Source organism: Lepisosteus oculatus, chromosome 24 (genome assembly GCF_040954835.1).
Source record: "Lepisosteus oculatus isolate fLepOcu1 chromosome 24, fLepOcu1.hap2, whole genome shotgun sequence".
Classification (NCBI taxonomy): Eukaryota; Metazoa; Chordata; class Actinopteri; order Semionotiformes; family Lepisosteidae; genus Lepisosteus; species Lepisosteus oculatus.
Genome location: NC_090719.1, coordinates 596391 through 615414, shown reverse-complemented (window position 1 = coordinate 615414; position 19024 = coordinate 596391). Strand labels below are relative to the sequence as shown.

The following is a 19024-nucleotide window of genomic DNA, read 5'->3' as shown; positions in this document are numbered from 1 at the left end:
GTGTGCTGCTGGCTATTGTTCTGAGCGATGCTGCTGTGTGCAGTGCACTTGTGATAGAGTTGTTCTCTGTGAACCCACTAGCTTGTGACCACTTTGATTATCTGTAGTTTCTTTTGCTAAGCAGCTCATCTGTAGTTTGACCTAAAGCAGATTAGTTCTCTCTGAGTTTTGTGTTGAAAACAAGAATGCTCTGGAAGATTGCTGGACAGTTTCTCTCTGACGTTTAGAATATTTGTCATATGAATTGCATATGACAGCATAAAATGTTCCGAAATTTGGAAAAAAAACACCCTCATCCCAACCTTATTTTCGGCTGTAAATCCTGCATCCCTTCCCCATGTCCCTGGAATATTGTGATTGCTGCCGCGGCTGTGTGCGGGTACAGGGATGCACGTGTAGTCATTTATGTACCTATGTATTTATTACCTATGTAATGTGATGTTTCAGTTCAAGTGCCATATCTAATAAAATAGTTGTTTGGAGCAGATTTCCTCTGGCATTTTGTTGTCTTTTGGCAGGTAAATATCCCTGCCTGGAATCGTGAGGTGAAGCAGGTGTTTATTTTTGTTAGTGCATTTTCAGTAAGCCAAACAATAATTATCTGGTGGGGGAAGGTATTTACTAGCCAAACAGATAGTGTGTGGTTGGCTAATGGCTTTGCTTGATCTCTTTGTGGAAATTCCCAGTCTTGTGTAGCAGCATCCAGATTTAGTGTTTTTCATGGAAATTGCTGTGTTTACAGTGACCTCTTGTCTGGATAGCAAATAAGCCCAGAGGCCTTGGGCAGCAATGCTCTTTGTCCAGTGTTTGCTCATGGGCATTTTGGTCAGCCCAGGCCAGGGTGACAGGCCACAAGCAGTTCAGCAACAGCCAGGTCTGTGCTCGCTGACCAGGGGTCAGCAGGAGAGTGATATATTTTAACCCTTTCAGGAAAACTGGTACTGACCTGTTCAAGCTCAAGTGGTCTTTCAGCTGTGGCTGTATCCAGGGTTTGCTTCCTGCATTCTCTTTAGCTTTCTTCCCCTCCCTCAGTCGACTGGAGCAGTTGTCTGCCTGCAGATTCGCACGGTCTGTGTGCTGTGCTGCAGTGGAATTCCCTGGCTTCAGATGTGTTTTGCCATTGTGCCACACTTTGCATTGCGTTTGTCTCGAAAGGTGAGGTCACCTTGGATGCTTGGAACTAGCTGATCCAAGAGTCTTATCCTGGTATTTTGTGAAGGTTTAACAACTTGCTCCACAAATTGTTTAACTATTGTGGAGATTTATGGGACTTAAGTGCATAATCCTCTTCCATTCTCTAAAGTACCTTTTTTCAACCATATCCCAAACAAATCTTGGACTGACAAAAGGGATTTAATCAAACGTTTCACTGAGCATGTTCACTCTTGTACTTTATCTTATTCATATATGTCCTTTTCCAATCCAAGATCTCTCTATACAAATGCGTATAGTTCTGTACAATAGAAACCATAGAAAACTACCCATTGTGAGCTGCACTGATTTGTATCCCTTCCTCGGCTATCTGTTCTCGTGATTTTAAATTCCTGATACTATTTTGTACACCCGTATTTGCCTCCATGTTCTCTTGAAAAAGAAACCGCTAAAGAAGCAAACTGGAGTCAGACGGCCTTTGTATTCACATAAAATGATCAAATGGCTTATTTGGCTTATTTATAAACAGGACTTTGTTGTTGTGACCCCACTTCCTCTGAAATGCCTCAGGGGACTCAAGAAGGATGGGCAGCACTTTGGCACCCTGGGTACATGTTAAGACAATATAATTGCCATGAAAGCGCAAATGTATGATCTCCCCAAGACCGTGCTCATTATGTGTTTTTCTCTCTCTGTAGACCATTCTACCTCTGTAGGTCCTCCGCTGTGTTCCCTACACATCTCTCTGTCCTGCAACAAGGATCACATACGCCTCATCTTGGTAATACAAATGGCTTTCCCTTTTCATTGTGTTGAAAAATCCCACAGCGCCATAAAATATACATTTTACAGCATGCTTCTTGAGAAAGAAGTCTGTCTGAGTGACTGATTGTCTTCCTGCAGCTTGCACACACTCACACGCTCGGCCTGTATCGCCGGATGTGTGAAGCAGCTTGAAGATCTTGGCTGATTTCCCAGTGGACTCGCAGAGGTTTCTCCTTGGAAGCAGCTCTCTTTAATACTCTCCCTGAGGGAGCTGCTGCAGTCGAGTCTCCCTCCCTCTGGCCTGCGACAGTGGAGAAATGTTGTGCGCACTGAACAAGGGCAGCGTGGCAGTTTTTGCCTTCCTGTCTGTTCATAGATTGTTCACAGAAATGCCACATCGAAACCAAGCCTACTGAACACTTAATCACAGTGCTGTGGACGGCAATGTGTACAAAATACAGCAACAAATGTTAAAGATCTAGTCTGTGGTGTTGACATACTGCGTGTGTAAAGGAAAACACCTGTGTTGGAGAGTACACCTCTGGACTTTAGACCTTGAACATATGAACATACTTGAATTATTGTGATGTTGCTAATGTATCCGTTGCCGCTGTTGATGAAGGGCTCTGTGTTCCTGACATTTCCGGATCATTTAAAAAATCACTGAGCTACTTGACGTCTCAGTATTATTTAGGTTTCTCTTTTAAAAAAAGTGTTTGTAAAATTCTCTCTCTATATATATATTATTGTGTAGATTTTTCGAAACGTCTCCTAAAGCTTTTAATGTTATTTTTGGTGTGCTAGGCTCTATGGGTAGAAGGCCTTACAGATCAAATGCTGCAGTTCTTGCTAATTAGACTCATTCTGTAAGTGTGCAGCCTGAAAAGGCAGTGATTGTTAGCCACCTCTGCAGTGGAACAGTAATTGCACAGTGGGATCTCTGGGGTGTTATTCCACTCTAGCAGGTATAGTAATTAAGGCAGAGGGGAGTCAAAGACAGAACAATCCTACTGTAGCCTGTAGCAGCAGGGCCTTGCTATCTATAGTAGGAGCGTTATTATGCAGGAGAGGAAGGAGTGAGGCAATCACAGCGATGTACCGTTCTTTCCTTCTTTTTTCAATTCAATTTGGAAGCGAGTTCAGAGGAGCAATGGGGGTCCTATGAATTCATTGTCCACCCAAGATCGTTTCCTCCTGGTTTCTTGTACATTCTTGCTCAGAGTGGGATATTTTCATCCCAGTGCAAGTCTCTCAACCCAGATGGTTTCTGCCTGCCCACTGCTGAGCTCCTTGCATTGCAGTCTCCCCCTTTAGTATTCGACTAATGCATAGGCTCCTTTATGGCCTTTTAAACATATCAAAATAATTTTTTTAAGTATTCTGAAATTCTAATGTCGCCCCATCACCCTCTTTAATAGTATACTATAAATATGCTGTTATCGAAGGAAGTTCTCGGATAACATTAGAACTTGAGCATACTTCACACACTTAATCATTTTTCTGTTAGCTGAGAGTGAAGCGCTGATTTCGCTCTGCTGCTGTGCCCACATTCTGCTGCACATCTGCCTGACGCTGCTGGAGCTGCCAAGCCAAGCCCTGCTGGGACGGCTGCAGCGGTGCCTGAGCCGAGCTCTGCTCAGCGCCGCCCCGTCTGCCGCAGGACGGCCCCTCCTTCGCAGGCGTCTGCTCCGGCTGCGCAGCTGCATCCTGCACCCTCCCCACCTGCCCTGGACTTTGCCCCTCGGTCTGTCACTCCGTTCGGTCTGTTTGTCTCTGAACAACATCGGCGCAGGGTTTGTGTTTGTACATGTCTGGAGACATCCGGCCACGTCTCTTAATGAATTCCATAGTCTCAGCTTATTAATAATGTATTTTTTTTATTCTATTGGCATGTCTTTTGATTAGTTTCTTACAAAATAAAAGATGGCACTGATTTATGAACTGGTTTCCAGGAAATAACAAGTGTGGTTTGAGAGAAATCCCATCACTTCGAAACTCCTTTTACATGGGGCAGTGGGCTTGTTTATTTGACATTCAATTAAACCGGCAATTTTAAATATTAATTAAAAACATACTATAGTACATTCGCAATAAATGCAGGCAGCTTATCTGCTGACAATATAAGCTGGAATGTTTTGTGGGGTCTGGGCATTTCGTAGGGCTTCACAGTCAGACCGAAGCCCACGTTCCCAGCAGTGTGGGGACACATTGTCACTCCATGGCCGCGTCGGGCACAGCAGCCGTTTTCCCACGAGCCTCCCGCCCCTGCGCTTCCAGCGGGAAGTAACGAGATCAGCGGCATCTGGAACTGGTGCCGGCGCCGTGTGCCTCCCACCTGTGTCGTTCCCGATGGGAATGCTGGCTCTGCGGGAGGCCTGGACGCCCCTCGGACAAGCTGGCGGCCCGGAGTGAGAGCTCAGGAGTGGCCCCTCCCTCCGCCTGTGCAGCCCGCGCTGTAGCCGGCTCTTATCTGCTGCAGTCCTGCTGGAAGTGATTGCTACAGCAGCAGCAGCTGGAAGGTGCTCAGCAGGGCTCCTTGGAGACGCACGATTTCCCCTGGTCGCTGTTCACTAAAATTGCCTTTTATGCTGTAGTTTCATGGTTCCCCTTCCTCTTCCACCTCCAGGCCCTTTCGCAAGGAAAGCAGTGAAGGAATGAATCTGTTAGTTCACCATGTCTTTAGATTGTCAGCTGCTCAAGCGTTGGGGCGGGGGATAAAATACACTCGTTAAGCATGTAATTTAATTAATAACTCAAATTAGCCATGGACAGCTTCAGCCGAGGGGAAGACAAGTGGCCTGTAGCGCCGTGCTCCTGGCTCATTGGTGCTGAGGGCACCAGCTGGGTCTTCTCCGTGGACTGGCAGGGTTCGATCTCGACCGTCTCTGGGCAGGTGAGGGGGGCGATTGTGTTGCTGTAAAATTGATTGTTGTAGCTATTTCAGGATACATTTCTATCCGACATTATTTAGTAATTCTACTCATAGGCGTACTCATAGAAATGTTCTTGGTAGTAGAAATCGTATTCCAGCCACCCAGCGACAGTCAGAACAAGATCTGTGAGGAGATGCCTTGGCAGTTACAGCATCAGAACAGTTACAAGCAAGAGGCGAGGCCAGGCTTTGCAGTGCCTGTCTTGCAGCTGGTTCATTTACCACTGAGTGTAAAAAAACAAAACCATAGGGTGAAGAATCACTGAGCTGCACTCCCAGAGTTTGGAAGTCAGCATTGTCCTCGGGCACGAAGGTAATGATCGAGCCCCTTGTCTCACCTACGTGTCCTGACGCTGGTCGCACACGGCCCCACGCAAGCAGCAGCCAAGTCCTTTGTGTGGATAGAGCCGCTGTTTGCAAGGGTTTGAGTCCTGTAGAGAGTCAGTCTCACCTTGCGCTCCGGGTCCTGTTACTGCTTTGTAATACTCGCTGTGAATAATCAGATTGGGGGATCACTGACAATCCTCTCCAGAGGATAGCACTGAATATGAGGGAAGTTCTTCATGACGAAACGTATGAAATAGGCCTAAGCAGGTTAAATAAAGATTTGGACCCAACCCATTAATCTGAAGTTTCAGTTCATTAATTTGAGTAGCATTAATTACTGGGTTGATAATTTTTTAAGCGGCAGTGAGCTCAAAAGATTTGACCTAATCCAGGCTTAAGGTCAAAAACCTCTGTGAAGCCGGTCTTTGGATTTCAGTATTTTAAAAATGTTGGTTGCTCTTCAGTACAGCAATCTAGATACCCATGACACTGAGGCAGATACACTCAGGAGGCACTGTTGAGCCCCTGATATTGTATTTAATACCAAGTACAAAGCCTTTACATTAGGAATGACAGCCTAATGAGGATGGTTTAAAAGCATCTGAACGATTCATGGCCGTTCATATCATATATAACTTTCTTTTATATATAATTTAGCAATGTAGGTCACGGAGCGCCAGGTTAAAGAAGGGGCGGAGGAGTTGAATGTATGTTTCTTGCTGATATTTCCTGCTGAGCTGCAGGAAACTGAAGTAGATGCAGCAGTGTGAAATTAATCTGGATTAAGTATTTTTACTCCTGCCCGGCAGAAGCTCTAGACAAGGTAGAGTTATTTGGGGTTGCTGGGTGGATGAGATTTGGGTTCATTTGGGCTGGCTGAGTGAATGGGATGATTTCCTTCAATGTGCGCGCGTGTGTGTGAAATCTTTGTTAAACACAGCGCAGTGTTTGTTAAGCCCAGCGGTCCACAGAGTTTTGAGTAGTGCCGTAAGGGATTTCCTTACATCCCTACACCCAAAAACGTTTTCAATTCTCAGGAACCGCTTTGCATGGAAGAGGCTTCTCTAAACGTGTAATCGTACAAGAGACTGATAGAGCTCCTTGCGTTTTCAGTAGCCGAATATTCAGTCAGGGCTGCAGATGATTTGCAGTGCTGGCTCAATACGTGAGGTCTGGCCCGTGCCCATTTTGACAAGCGTTTGAAAATGCAAGTTTTTATAGTTAGTTCAGAAAACCCACTCGCACAATCTCTGCTTTATCTCAATCTCTGCGGCCGGTAGAGGAAGCAGGGCGTCCGGGGTGGAAAGGGAGTCTCTTCTCGCAGCTCGCAGGTCTCCGGCAGCCTTCTCTCGTGTTAAGGGGTATCTAGTGGTCTTTGAAGCTCCCTCCCCTCAGATCTGTCTTCTGGCACTGAGAAGCTGCTGCATGTTTTTATCATAATTCCTTCCTTTCATCCCAGAGGATCCCAACACACATGAGCTTGCAGGCGGCAAGCCTTCTCAATACCTGTTTGCATAGCGGAGTCACTCGCAGCTCTTTTGAATCCAGGTGTCCTCGCGCAAAAACTCTTTCCCCGCTAGCAGGCGTGATCTGTTAAGATCTGACTAAAACCACGACTCCACACCTTCCCTTTGATGTGGAACATTTCTCCTGTGAAAGGAAAGCCAGGCGAGCTAATAAGCGCAACTTCAAAGATGGGGGGGGGGGGTGGGGTGACTAAAGAATTAGAACAACAATAAACATAAATCAAGTGACATTTAAAGTCCGTGGGCCTGATGGGAGCCCGCGGCGCGTCCTCCCGTCCTCTCGGCGGAGCTGATGGGAGCGATAAGCAGATTACGGCCCGTGCGGTTGCCGTGGCTACGGCGGATGCCTCATGCCTGCACGGCCGTGGCTGTGCCGCGCTGCGCTGGAGGAGGTGTGTGCGGGCGCCTCACGTCTGCAGTCGCGCTGGGGCTGGCCGCCTGCACAGGGAGACGGGCTCCCCGCCCGCCCCGGACCTGCCTCTTGGGTTTTCACGCAATTTAAACATCATTGGCACCTGGCAGGAGTTTCCTCTGTAGGCCATAAGCAGGCAGTGAATATTTTACAGTCTTTGAAAGCAATCATTCACTTGATTTTCACTTTCTTTATTTCTGTTACACATTTAAGCTAGTTTACTGTGGTCATGGTTTAAATGTCTGACTCTGTGTTCAAAGGACACGTTTTGGTACTGACTGAACTAGTTTGAATGGGACTCTGTCATGTCCTATTTCAAAGACTGCAGTGATCAGCAGGCATTCCATATTTTATTAATGTGCCCCAGCTTGCTGTTAATATTAATTCTGTCAGTATGGTCCTTTGGCAGCCCCGAGCAGCAAATACATTTGTCAGAAATGTGTGATTTAGGGAAGTTAGGAAGTTAAATATAACACTGCTGTTTATTAATCAAATTTCCTTCCTAGAGCAGGCTTGCCTGTTGCTACTGGAGCATTCCTTGGTAATAATGAGCCACTATTCATGACATTTACTTGAGCTACGATTTATTTTTAATAAGAAATGAATGTGGTCATTTCTGTATTAAAGGTAAACCTTGTTACAGTGTGACTTTAACCAAGAAAATGACATAATTGAGAAACGATCTGTTAGTGTGTCTGAGTAACTTTCTGTTCCGGAGTCTCAGTTTGCAAAACCAATAATGCTCGTGTTTAAGCAAATTATTTTTGGTTATTTGGTATTTTCTGGTGAATCGGCAAGTGTGCTAGAGGCTGCTGACCACACACGGGGGTGGGCCAGTGGGAGTTGAAGGAACTGAGGGTTTGGGGCTGGAGAGATGCGGCTCCGGCTCCAACTCCAACTCCGCTGCCATCTTCTCCATCTTCTCCAGCTCGCGCCCGATGTCCAGCACGTCCGCCGGCATGGAGAGGACAGCCGTGCGCCTGGCGGGGCGGCAGGTGTTGTCCGTCTCTACAGTGAGCGTGCAGGTGTCCCTCAGCTCGTACCTCCGCCTCCCGGCAGCGGTGTGGCTGCCGTATTGCTGGATGTGTGCCAGCTCCAGGAACTTCTCCACTGTCAGGTGTCTCCTCTGCTCTTCCGTCAGAGCGATCTGCAGGCTCCCTGCCAGGTGCTCGATGACCTGCTTGTCTGCAGTCAGCTCGCAGTAATGGGGCCCTGGCTCCGAGTCTCGGTGGTGTGAGGAGGAGCTGGCTGGGTTCACAGCTGCTGGCTGGAGATCAGAAGAAGGGGAGGGTGACTTTATCTTCTGCTGCTCTCTCAGAGCCCTGGAACATCCTTTGGGTGGAAATGATGAGGTGCCTCCGAGCTCCTCCGGAGTCCCTGTGCCTTTCCCTCCTGTCTCCTGGGGGTTATTGACCTTGCTTGTCTCTGTCCTGTCTGCGCTGTGGTCCCGTCTGTGCTCACTGCCTTCTTGGCCCCCCTGAGATCCCCTCTGGTCTGCTTGTGAGCCCAGGATCAGCCTCCACTTTCCATCCTGCTTGCTGAGCCAGACCTGCTGGGCAGCCAGCTGAAAGTCCTGGTTGTCGTAGTAGTGCTCTGTGATGGTCACCTCCGCCGCGCAGCGCAGCCCCAGGTCCTGCAGGCGGGACTCGGTCCTCTCTCCCATCCGGTGCCGCAGCTCCACTGTCACTCTGCTGCGCGCCTGGACAGCCCCGTCCCCCGACTCTGTCCTCGCTGTCTGTGGCAGCATCGCTGCGCTTCTCCCTGGGCAGAGAAACCACATTCACAGCTCCCGTCAGAGCAGGCCGACCTGTCGAGGGCATGAGCGAGGCAAAGGTAAGGAAGTCTTTGCATCTCTCATGTCGCCTTGCTGAGGTCGCTTACAGTATGTGCAACTCCACCTCAACAATACTTTTTGCCAAGCCCACAATGTGTGGAAGGGGCAAGAGAGGGCCTGACGTTTGCATAGAAGAGTTGGCTGCCCACGCCTTCCACATTTTTGTTCTAAACTATTGTCAAGGAGTTTTATTGTCCCCCAAAGTGTTAACGCTTCTCCGAACGGGCCTCAGTCTGTGGCGTCTGTTCAAGACTTTGCTTGCTTTGTTTTCTGTTGCTTTATGTTGATAACGCATCTCTCTAAGTCACTGCATGCATGGATACCTGAGCATGGCAAACGAGTGTGTGACAACAGTCTGATCAGCCATTCTCGGCCCTAAAGACTTGGCATCTCATGGCAGCAGCTCTGCTGTGCAGAAGCACATCTCCCCCTTCCAGACTTCCAGAACCGACTTGTACCCAGTTTGCAGATCTGGGCACCTTCAGTCTGTACTTATTATTAATGGAGCTTCCACGTACAGGTCCTGTTTGCCTGTGATTGGGAAGCATGAAGGAGCTGCTGTACAACATGAGGAATAAATGAATCAACCAGCTCATTGACTCAACGAAATACATACTCTCTGATGCCCTTGGGTTCGGAGAGATTGTCGTTTTGTGGGCGCCTGGCAGCAGCAGCTCCTGCTAGAACTCGCTAGAGACAGGAAGCTCCTGTTCAACTTGGAATCAGTTCCTAGAAAAAATAATCTTTCTAGAGCCAGTGGGACGTTGTTTCCTGTACTCTTTAAAAAAACAATTTCACAATGCCATAGTGAGTGATGAAATCAAATTTTTGAGTTGTGAGGGAATTTTGACATGCTGCATCATGATGTCTACATCATATATTTGTAATTATAAATTATAAATAGTTTTTGTGTGAATTGCTTTATATGCTACAACAATTACATGGAATTGTAAGAAATCATTTTAATGAAGGATTTCACTGATGTGTTGATAGGTTTGTAGACTTCAGAACTCCTGCTTATGAGCACGTCTTTCCTTCTCACAGATTTCTGCCCAAAGCTGTTTAGACCGTGTTCCGTTTGAAGAGGGGGTGCTCGAGTAAATTCACTTTTACACTGCCCATTTCTCTGATACCATTGAACTGTTGAGTGGTTTAAAAATATTTGTTTAACCTTCAGTCCTTTTTCTTATCTCGTGCTATCTCTCACCATCAACAGAATAGCAAAAGGACTTCTGATTCATGCAGAATATAATGGTGTACACATGGCATACAAAGATGCAGGTTATTCCTGTTGCAGTCCTGTGAGCCTGATCTGCCTTCAGAGCACCCTCATCAAACTGTTCTAACACCAACAGTTCATGCATGGTGGCGTTCAGGTGCGGGAGCAGGCATCTGCACTGCAGTCCAAAATGAGTTTTCTCAACGGCAAAGCGAGTTGCCATGACTCCCGTTTCCCCTGCCACATCGCAGGAGGTTTGCTTGCAAGACCCGGTCTGCACTCAAGACCTGCCCGTCTCGCAGACACGTTCATTAGTGCAGGTGGTGTCTGCCGCAGAAAGCACTTTCCCCCCGCAGAATCCCCCGGGAATACCTCTGTCTGCGCGCCGCCTCCTTCACGGTTCTCTTACGGCTCGCACTTTCCTCCTGTGGAGCGCAGCAGGCAGGCTGGGTCCAGGGCTTTCTTACAGCCTTTTCCCTATAAAAAGACAACCAAAATAAAGCAACAAACACAGCCCGATGTTATCTAGTAGAGGTAGGAATGCTGCCTTAGCGACGGAGTGAGAGAGACAGTGTTTATGGAGACACACTGTGTATGCAGTGGTTGGCATGGAGAGCTTTAGCATGGTTTTCCGGCACGGTGTCTAGAAAGTTCCTTGCCACTCGCGTGGCGTGGGTGAGCCTCGTTTTATGAGCCGGTGTAATATGAAGCTAGAAAACTGATAGCTGCGCTCAATTATTGTTTCAAAAGGAAGTTACTTTTAAAATGCTTGCTGCTGGAAATAAATGTACTGCAAAGCAAATATTGTGAAATTCAACGCAGTCAGCTCAGTAGTAGCATATGGACAGCAGTGTGCATGCTGCCGTGGAAAACCATTGTAGCTAGGTTGTGTTGTAGATGAGCAGTTATGCAAAATTCCTGTGCACTGAGCTGACCAGAAATACGAGGTTTTCTAGGTCCAAATATTGTATTTCCAGTGGCAGCTGGAATGAGAGTTACAGTGCGGTGGTGGGTGATGCAGGCACTGGCTTTCTGTTGCCGTTCTTTCATAAAGAGCCAAAGTAAACAGTAAACAAAGTAAAGTAAACGGTTTCGGGCCCTGGCGGTTGACCAGCGAGCTTGTGCAAGGTGGAAAAAGCTGCTTGATCACAGAGGTTTTAAAAAGCAGTTGTACGAGTCTTCTATACAGTGCTTTAACAGAATCAAAGGGAAACTAGTAGGTTTTAGTTAAAAGGAACCGTATTTGAAACCTGATTCTTTACAGTTGAGTTTGCAACAGTCCCTTTGTGGTCATACGTTTGATCTGTTATTGTGATGGTCGGATATCTCTAAGATGCTTCTTTGATCTGCTGTGTGTGCGGCCACTGGCCACAAGAGGGACCTACTGTGTAAAAGTCCAGAAACAGACTTCTGAAGGTCAGTGCAGGGGTCAGCAGCTTTCTGTCCAAAGACCAATGAGAAAACGCCTGTCTCTCAGATCTTGGGCCTAGCACATAGTATTAGGATTAATAACCAGACATACTGTACAGTATTAGAGTAAATATGAAATTATACACAATTCTGCAACTAGCCACCCGGTGACAATAAAACTTCATGTATAGCGAATTTTTTTCCCCTACAGGAAAACTGCGCAAACAAAAATCCGTCAGCTACTTTATCCGATACCTTCAGTTGTGGGATAACTTCAAATGTGGGAGTGCAGTACCTAATAAACACACGGAAGTAACCCAGACTACCTATATCTGAATCTGTTGACCCTATCTGACTTGTGCTATTTGCTATTCATAATTAAGAATTACGTGTGGCATTGCTCTCCCTGAGAAGGAGAGAGAAAAAGAACAGGGTTCATCAGCATTTCAGGTTGCTTTCATAGGCTGTCAGTTCCTCTTTATGATACTGGACACGATATTTGAAAAGCTGCACTGTCTCTTTCTGCTGATCCGTTTGTAGAGGATTGCATCGTAGTGTTTTTACTTTTTCTTTCTCGCACGTGACGCGGCTGGGCTGCGGGGGCCTGGGGAGAAGGTCACTCTTTGACTCTGAAAGCCGCGGTCTGCGGTGCGGCCCCCTGTGCCTCCCCAGCCACGGCCCTCGTGATGCCAGCGCCTGCCCGCCAGGGAGCATGTCCGTGGGTACGGAAGTCCCGCTGTCTGGGAAACTCACGACTGAACGGCCGGGGAATTTCAGAGTCTCGTTTTCCTGGAATAGCTGAAACCTGAGGGCATTTCAGGGTTTGCCAGGGAAGTACCTGAGAAGCTGGCAGGCGTGGAATTTCCCTGAACTCTCTTGGGCGGCTCCTTGTCTAATTATAGAAGGTCCTGTTTTTTCCATTCTCTGCGTTCAGGGCTCCGGTACACAATCGGCTTTAATCTTCTCTCCCTCTCTCCTTCTCTTCACTCCTTTCTTGTGGATGACCATCTCCTGGTGGATACAGCGCCGTCAGTTTTAGGTTCTGCTCTTTGTAATCAAGTGTGAATTTTGTCTAAATGCAGAACCACTTTCATCGGCGTGTCTTACTGTCACAGATTTAAAAGACTCTGCCTTCTGCCTGACCTGCCTGGTTCACACCGATTATTGAACTGCAGGCAGATCCTTGCTCTCCGCTCTTTCTACACTTTCCGGATGGAAAAGGAGGGATATTTTTATGAAGATTTCTTTTTTAAAAAGGCATCCTCTGCCCTTTGCTTCTTAAAAAGGATTTTTCTGAAGCGGACCTCCAGGCCCTTAATCTGGAGCACCACGGAGGTTACCATAGCAACCCCGAGATGGCACCCAGGCCTGTGTGGCGTCACGCCAGCCCCTGAATGGGGGATACCGTGCAGCAGGCACCTCTTACTGCCCTCTCTGCTTCCAGCACGGGCTGCTGGTTTAAGGACGTCGTGGAAAACTGAGGTAAAGAACATGAAACGCGCTTAGGAACCAGGTGCTGTTTTTTTCCTGACGCTCTAAAGTGTGCTGTGGCGTGGTATGGTGCCCAAGGTGCCGCGCCATCTCTGGCCATGGCTGATCGCGCCTTCCTGTCTGTCTTTTTTTTCCTGTCCTTCGGCAAGGTTGGGGACAGCGGGTGGGGGGGGGGAGGGGTGACAGATGTCCTGAGCTCAGTGCAGGTTTGTGACGGGCGCGACATGAGCCAGCTGCTTCCGCTGCGAGTGCACCAAGGCGGCCGTCGGCTCCGCTGCTGCAGCTGCTGAAACCGTGAGCGTTTTTCCCCGCGTGGCTTCGCCCAGGAAGCCTTCACAGCTTGTCTGAGCACGCTGTCGTCAAGGGCGTGAGGCCCCCTGCCCCGGCCATGACACCCTCCAGCCTGCTGCCTCCCAGGGCGACAGCGGCTGCCTTTTCTTCTGCGGTCTTCCTTCCAGTCACCCGAACACCTGAACAACCAGCTCTACGTGCTTGCTTCTCAGAAAGGCTGTCGTTTTACCCGTCCTCACGCTGGAAACAAAACTGAAAATGAAATCCCCATTAATGCCACGGTTTGTAAAAGCAAGTGAAGCAGGTAAAAGAGCCATGTTCGGTCACCATTGTTTATATCCGGTGTAGTGATTGGTGTGCCGTGGTTGTCACACTGCTGCCATCGGGTGGCCATTGATAGTTTTACAGGAGGTATACCAAAGAAAACCAGAACTTAACATGAGCTTTTAAAGACTCCACAATGTTCATTTCTAAGATTTTTACATTTTTAAAATCGCCTCAGAATGTGATTTAGAAATTGTGTAAAATAACAAAACTGTGCGTAACATTTTGTGTGTGTTTAACTTTGGAGTCCAGTCTTTGTCACTCACACATTTCCAGTAGCCTTTACCCACAGTTATATTTTGAGGTCATGACTGTTGTTGACTGAATGCCAGAGCATCCTCTAGATCAGCTGGTCATTCTCAAAATACAGAGACGCTGAAAAGCCGGCAGCAGGGCTGTGTCAGCAGTAAACTGAATAAGCTGCACCAATGGGAGTAAGTCATGCACTTGAAGCTGCTTAACTCGTGGGTTTTCTGGTCCTTATTAAGTTATCTGGATTCTAAAACGTGCAACACTTAATTCATTGCCGTGGTGCTTTCTAATTACATTATGGAGAAGGTCATTAATGCGTGGAGTAACATAACTGCAAATCGATACTGCGTGCGCTGAGCAGTTAGCTGAGAAGCGTCTGCTGAGTGTGTGCTACCAGGGCTCCAGAGGGGGTTTGCTGGTGTGCAGTTTCTTGTCCCTTGGGGCCAGGAAGTTAAAGCGCTGATGGATCTCCCCCTTCTGGTTGGCATGTTGGAGGCTCACTGTGTCGCCGTGTGTGGCGCAGGGCAGGGTCACGTAGCTGCCCGCTTCCCTACTGTCTGTGGATCCACAGTCTGTCCTTGTTCGTTGTGCCTCCATTTAGTGTCACGCTGCAGAGATGGAGCTTGCTTGTCACTCAAGGGGAGCTCTGGGTGGAGCCTTGGGTACTAAACCCGGCACTGCTTATAGACAGCAAGAGCGGAGTCTTGTCTGGGTGGGGTCTGTCTTGTGTTCTGTTTTCGTTGATTTTTTTTTTCTCTGCCAGTACTGATTTTTTTTCTATGACCCTGTTGCCATCCCTGACTTACTTGCATGGTGACTATTTTACTTGTGTGGTCAGAACAGATTTTTTGTCCTTTATGAAATGGCGTGTAGGTATACAGGTATGTATTATTTTAAGGTGAACCTTGGCTGAGAGTTGACAGAACAGCTAAAAAAATCGCTATATAATAGGATTGTGGTTGGGATTACTACTGTATCCAAAGTGGAAAAGGTCCAGTTCCAGTAAACAAAATCCAGTTTGTCTAGAGATGGAGGAGTGTATTTGCCATATGTGCTTGTACATTGGCCACTACCACGTCATACCACTGGTGACGTTCCAGTCTTTCCCTCCAGGTGGCAGTGCAGTACAGCTGAAGTGGCAGGACAGTTGCCTTCCTTTGTGTGTTATGTAACAGAGAAGGATGCCTGGTTCTTCACACTGGACACGCTGCTCCCCGGCTGATGTCATGCACATGTGGAAATTGTGACTTTTAAAATTTAGCGGTGTTGTTCACCTCCTGCGTCTCAGATGTTTCCAATTAACTGCTCTGTTGTATGTCATGGGGTCTGTGGAGGAAATCCTTCTTCTGACTTGTGCAGTACAATGTAATGTCTTGAGCTCAGGATTAAGCATCCCGTCTAGAAAAAGAAAGTTATTGTGGGACTGCTGAGCTCTGTTTTTGGACCGTTCATTTCTTTTGTCATCCAAGTTTCGTGCCATACATGTCAAAGTCTCTGGTTATGTCTTATTCAAATTAACTCGGTGCAATAGTGTTTCCATGGTCATAAGTGACTCTGTTAAACTGAGCAAAAGAAGTAAGAAAATGAGATGAACGCCAACAAATGTTTGACATTTACTGTAGTTCTGAATATTGTAAACCTAAATTATTTCAAATAATTTCCAGATGAGGCCTTGGAATTAGTGCTGAGGATTAACAACCTATCGACGAATAAAAGCTTAAAATGAGCATAATTTTTTTTTTTACTTAAATAGAAATATTGTTTTCACCATTGATTTGAGCTGGCTTTAACTTTCAGTCTGGCATTTGGCACGTCTGTGAAACGTTAAAATCTAAAAGTGTGTGGGCGTTTCCATTCTCAGGTCATATGAAATATTTTCCTATGTGTTTTACTCCTTCCGTGTCTGCTGGTCTGTGGGTTAGAGGGCTCTGCTGCTTTATTAGCACATCAGGGAAAAAGCTTTGCTCCCTTTCACAGAGCTCCAGTGTTGCCTGAGGAGGCCTTGCGGGATTTTTGGAGTGATTGTCACATCCTTTGAGATTCAGCTCTTGCTCTTGGGGAGCATGAAAATCTTCAGATGCTGATCTATGTTCACACCAGCCCTAGCCAGCCGCCCAAAGGCAACTCCTTTGGCCAGGGGCTCCCCCGAACCTCTGGCCAAGCTCAGTCTGGCCATGCGCAGTGTCGTCCGCCGAGACGGATGTTATATTGATCAGAGCAGTGCCTCGGCGTCCTTATTACACAGGAGAGCTGAGGGATATGCTGCCGGGGGACGTGTCCGGGGCTGCGTAGCCCCTTCGTCTTCCTCGTTCCTGCACTCTTTGTCAGGCCAGCAGTGTTGCGGTGCCAGGGCACCCCGCCGAATGGGCCCGAACCCGCCAGGTGGCCTCAGGTCTGCTGCGGGAGGCAGGAGTGGAGCCTCAGGTGCCTGTGCTCTGTGTGTGTGTGTTGCAGGGATGGATCGCGGGTCATGCCTGTCCTGCAGCTGAGGCCCCTCCCCGCCCGGCCGCGAGCATGTACCGGAGGAATGGGCGGATGGCCAGCGTCACCGTCACGTCCGCCACTCCAGAGGTACCCGTCCGCTCGCCCGTCGTTTGGGCTCCCCCGTGTCTCCCCCATCTCTGCCTCCCCACTAGCGAGTGATCATCAGAGTCTTGTAAAAATGACAAATGGAATGTTTTTCTCTAGCAAAGGTGACAGTTGACAGTTTTAAATGAAGTGCCCAAAGTTTTCAGGTTCAATGCCAAGTAAAACTTGAACTATAAAATGCCCCAGACGTGCACTCACACTTGAACCTAGCTTTTAACTCTTCCGACCTTTTAAATGAAGGGTTTTCAATCTTGCATGAGAATGATATGCACTGTACACGGCATAATAAATCTTCCCATGTTTGTTATTCTTCCCTGTTTTTAAAGCACTGCACCTCCTTCACAAACATAGCTCTGGCTGTCTGATCTCCAGTTTTAAATTATTTGAAATTTAAGAAATATCTGGTGCTACAGCTGGTATCATAACCCTTTCCTACTGCAAAATAATGGCTTAATTAATAACTTACACTCCTGAAAGAGTATAGGCCATGCCCAAAAGAAGAATGGTAAGTATGATAAGACAAAATTGAGCAACCCAGTGACCACCTGAGGGATCCTTTCACATGTTATTATAATGCGCAGTATTCTCTAGCATTGTGCTCAGGATTTTAATAATAATACTTTAGATTCTTCATAGGCATTGGAAGGCGCAGACAAATACCATTTAAGGCATAAAACCGCATCTGAATTGCCTAAATGTTTAAAATTTAGTTTTGGTCCTTCACCAAATTAAAGGGGGGTTTAGTCTAAATAAAGTGCTGTTCCTGGAGGGGATGGCGATGGGAGGCTGTCACGGCCCAGCCTGTGGTCTTGTGTCCTCAGCCGCATGCCTCAGATATGAGCTGGCGAGCTGGCCGTGTTTCCACCACGATATCAAAGCTAAATAGCTTCTTGTGTGCGCTGGAAACTCTGCAGAAACCGTGCTCAGGGAAAAGTGTAAGTTGCTTCCTTACATTAATGTAAACACAGGCTCTGTCCTTAAGGCTGCAGCCCGAAGGATCACTGTGAATCTGTGGGGTCCAGAAGAAGGTTCCTTTAGTTCCAGAGATTCCACGAACCAGGACTGTCGGAGACAAGCGCCGACTTTTCCTAGTTTTGAAGGAAATTCGTTATTTCCCAGCCTTAGCCTGAATTTCCAAGTATAATGAGAAAGTGCTGTGAATAAATCTTGTCTGAATTAATATTCTAAGAGGTTTAATTTCTTCCTTTTTAAAAAAACAAATCTTATTCAGGCTTTTTACTCTAGAGGCAAACGCGTTCTCGGATTTTGCTCTCCAGCTTTGATCAGTGTTGGTGTTTGTGCGCTTTAGCATTAAATGTTGAGTTGGTGACTAATTATGCTGATTACGTGCACATTAACAGTATTTTACAATTATTTTAAACAAATGAACACCTGAAATTGTACCCAGTTAAATGCATTTCTATCAACAGTTCAGTTTCTTCAGTTTGTTTTTCCATGATGTCTGCTCAAGGGTTTGTGTGTTGACACAGTGATGAGAAGAGCAGCCCTTTGTGTCTGTGACTTTTCTGTCTGATTCCTATGCTGTTCTGCGTTAAGGGCAGCAGCAGTTCTGACTCTCTGGATGGGCGGAGTGTGGACTACGCCAAGAGCTACGACGCTGTCGTGTTTGACGTGCTGAAAGTCACACCCGAGGAGTTTGCGGTAAGTAGGTAGGCCATAGAGGTCCGTCTGTCACACCTGTATGGAGTTGCATGGGACCCATCCTCTCAATTCAGAGAGGTCCTGACACAGAATGATGATTCCTATAAAGATAATTCCTTAAGTTTCCTTGGTGCTATTTCATCTGTCATTCCACACCAGTAACAGAACAACAGTGAACAAATCAGGTAGAGGAGAGAGAAACTGCTGCACCAGTTGAACTAAGGAGGAACTTTAGGGATGTCAGACACTACAAACCCAAAACAGAATTTGTCCAAGACACTGGGACGCTCTTACGGACGGTGCCCTGGGGTCTTTAATGATCAAGTCGTGGGGCCTGGGTTTAATATCTTACCTGAAGGACAACACCTTTTAAAGCACAGTGTCCCCAGACACCATGTTGGAGTATTGGTTTGGAAATTGTGGTCCAAAGAGAAGTGCACCTCCTATTGGTCCACACCACTTATAGCCGCAACCTGCATTTTGTTCCCTCCCAGTACTGACCAGTCTGAGCCTTTCATTGTGTCTGGGATCTAAAAATAAGACCAGGCAACAAGTTGATGGTGCTGTGACTGATGTCTAAAATATCCCAGTAGCATCATACTGTTCCTAACGGGTCCTGGAGCAGTATTGCACTTAAAACTCCAACCACTCTTGCCTAGTCCAGCTGGAAGCACCTCGTGAGAAGATTTGGGTAATTTACAGTTTATGGCTGCATACATTTTGTGGCTGCTTTCACTGGTTAATGGGAAGAGAATGTGTTCATCTTCAGTGGCCACTGAAGGCTTAAAGAAAGGTGATTTATTCAGGTATCCTAGAGGTAAAGTGAAGAGATTAATGG

General features: G+C 47.1%; 2 protein-coding genes across 4 annotated transcripts in view; one reads left to right on the top strand and one right to left on the bottom strand.

The window, feature by feature from the left end:
* The window catches only part of LOC107079804 (ras-specific guanine nucleotide-releasing factor RalGPS1-like), a 46923-nt gene that overhangs the window by 9861 nt on the left and 18038 nt on the right, over positions 1–19024 (top strand). The window contains exons 1-3 of one of the 3 annotated variants that reach the window (XM_069183513.1): positions 8829–8947; positions 16390–16506; positions 18082–18186. In XM_069183513.1, the coding sequence (XP_069039614.1) occupies positions 8933–8947; positions 16390–16506; positions 18082–18186 (237 nt within the window). In that variant the 5' untranslated portion in view covers positions 8829–8932. Of the gene's footprint in view, positions 1–8828; positions 8948–10876; positions 13060–16389; positions 16507–18081; positions 18187–19024 lie in introns of those variants that run through there. The other 2 variants (XM_069183512.1, XM_069183514.1) reach the window with 2 other exon arrangements.
* Positions 7682–8861, bottom strand: LOC102689433 (uncharacterized). Its single transcript, XM_069183511.1, has one exon. It carries the CDS (start codon positions 8859–8861, stop codon positions 7917–7919), a length of 945 nt encoding a protein of 314 aa, XP_069039612.1. The 3' UTR covers positions 7682–7916.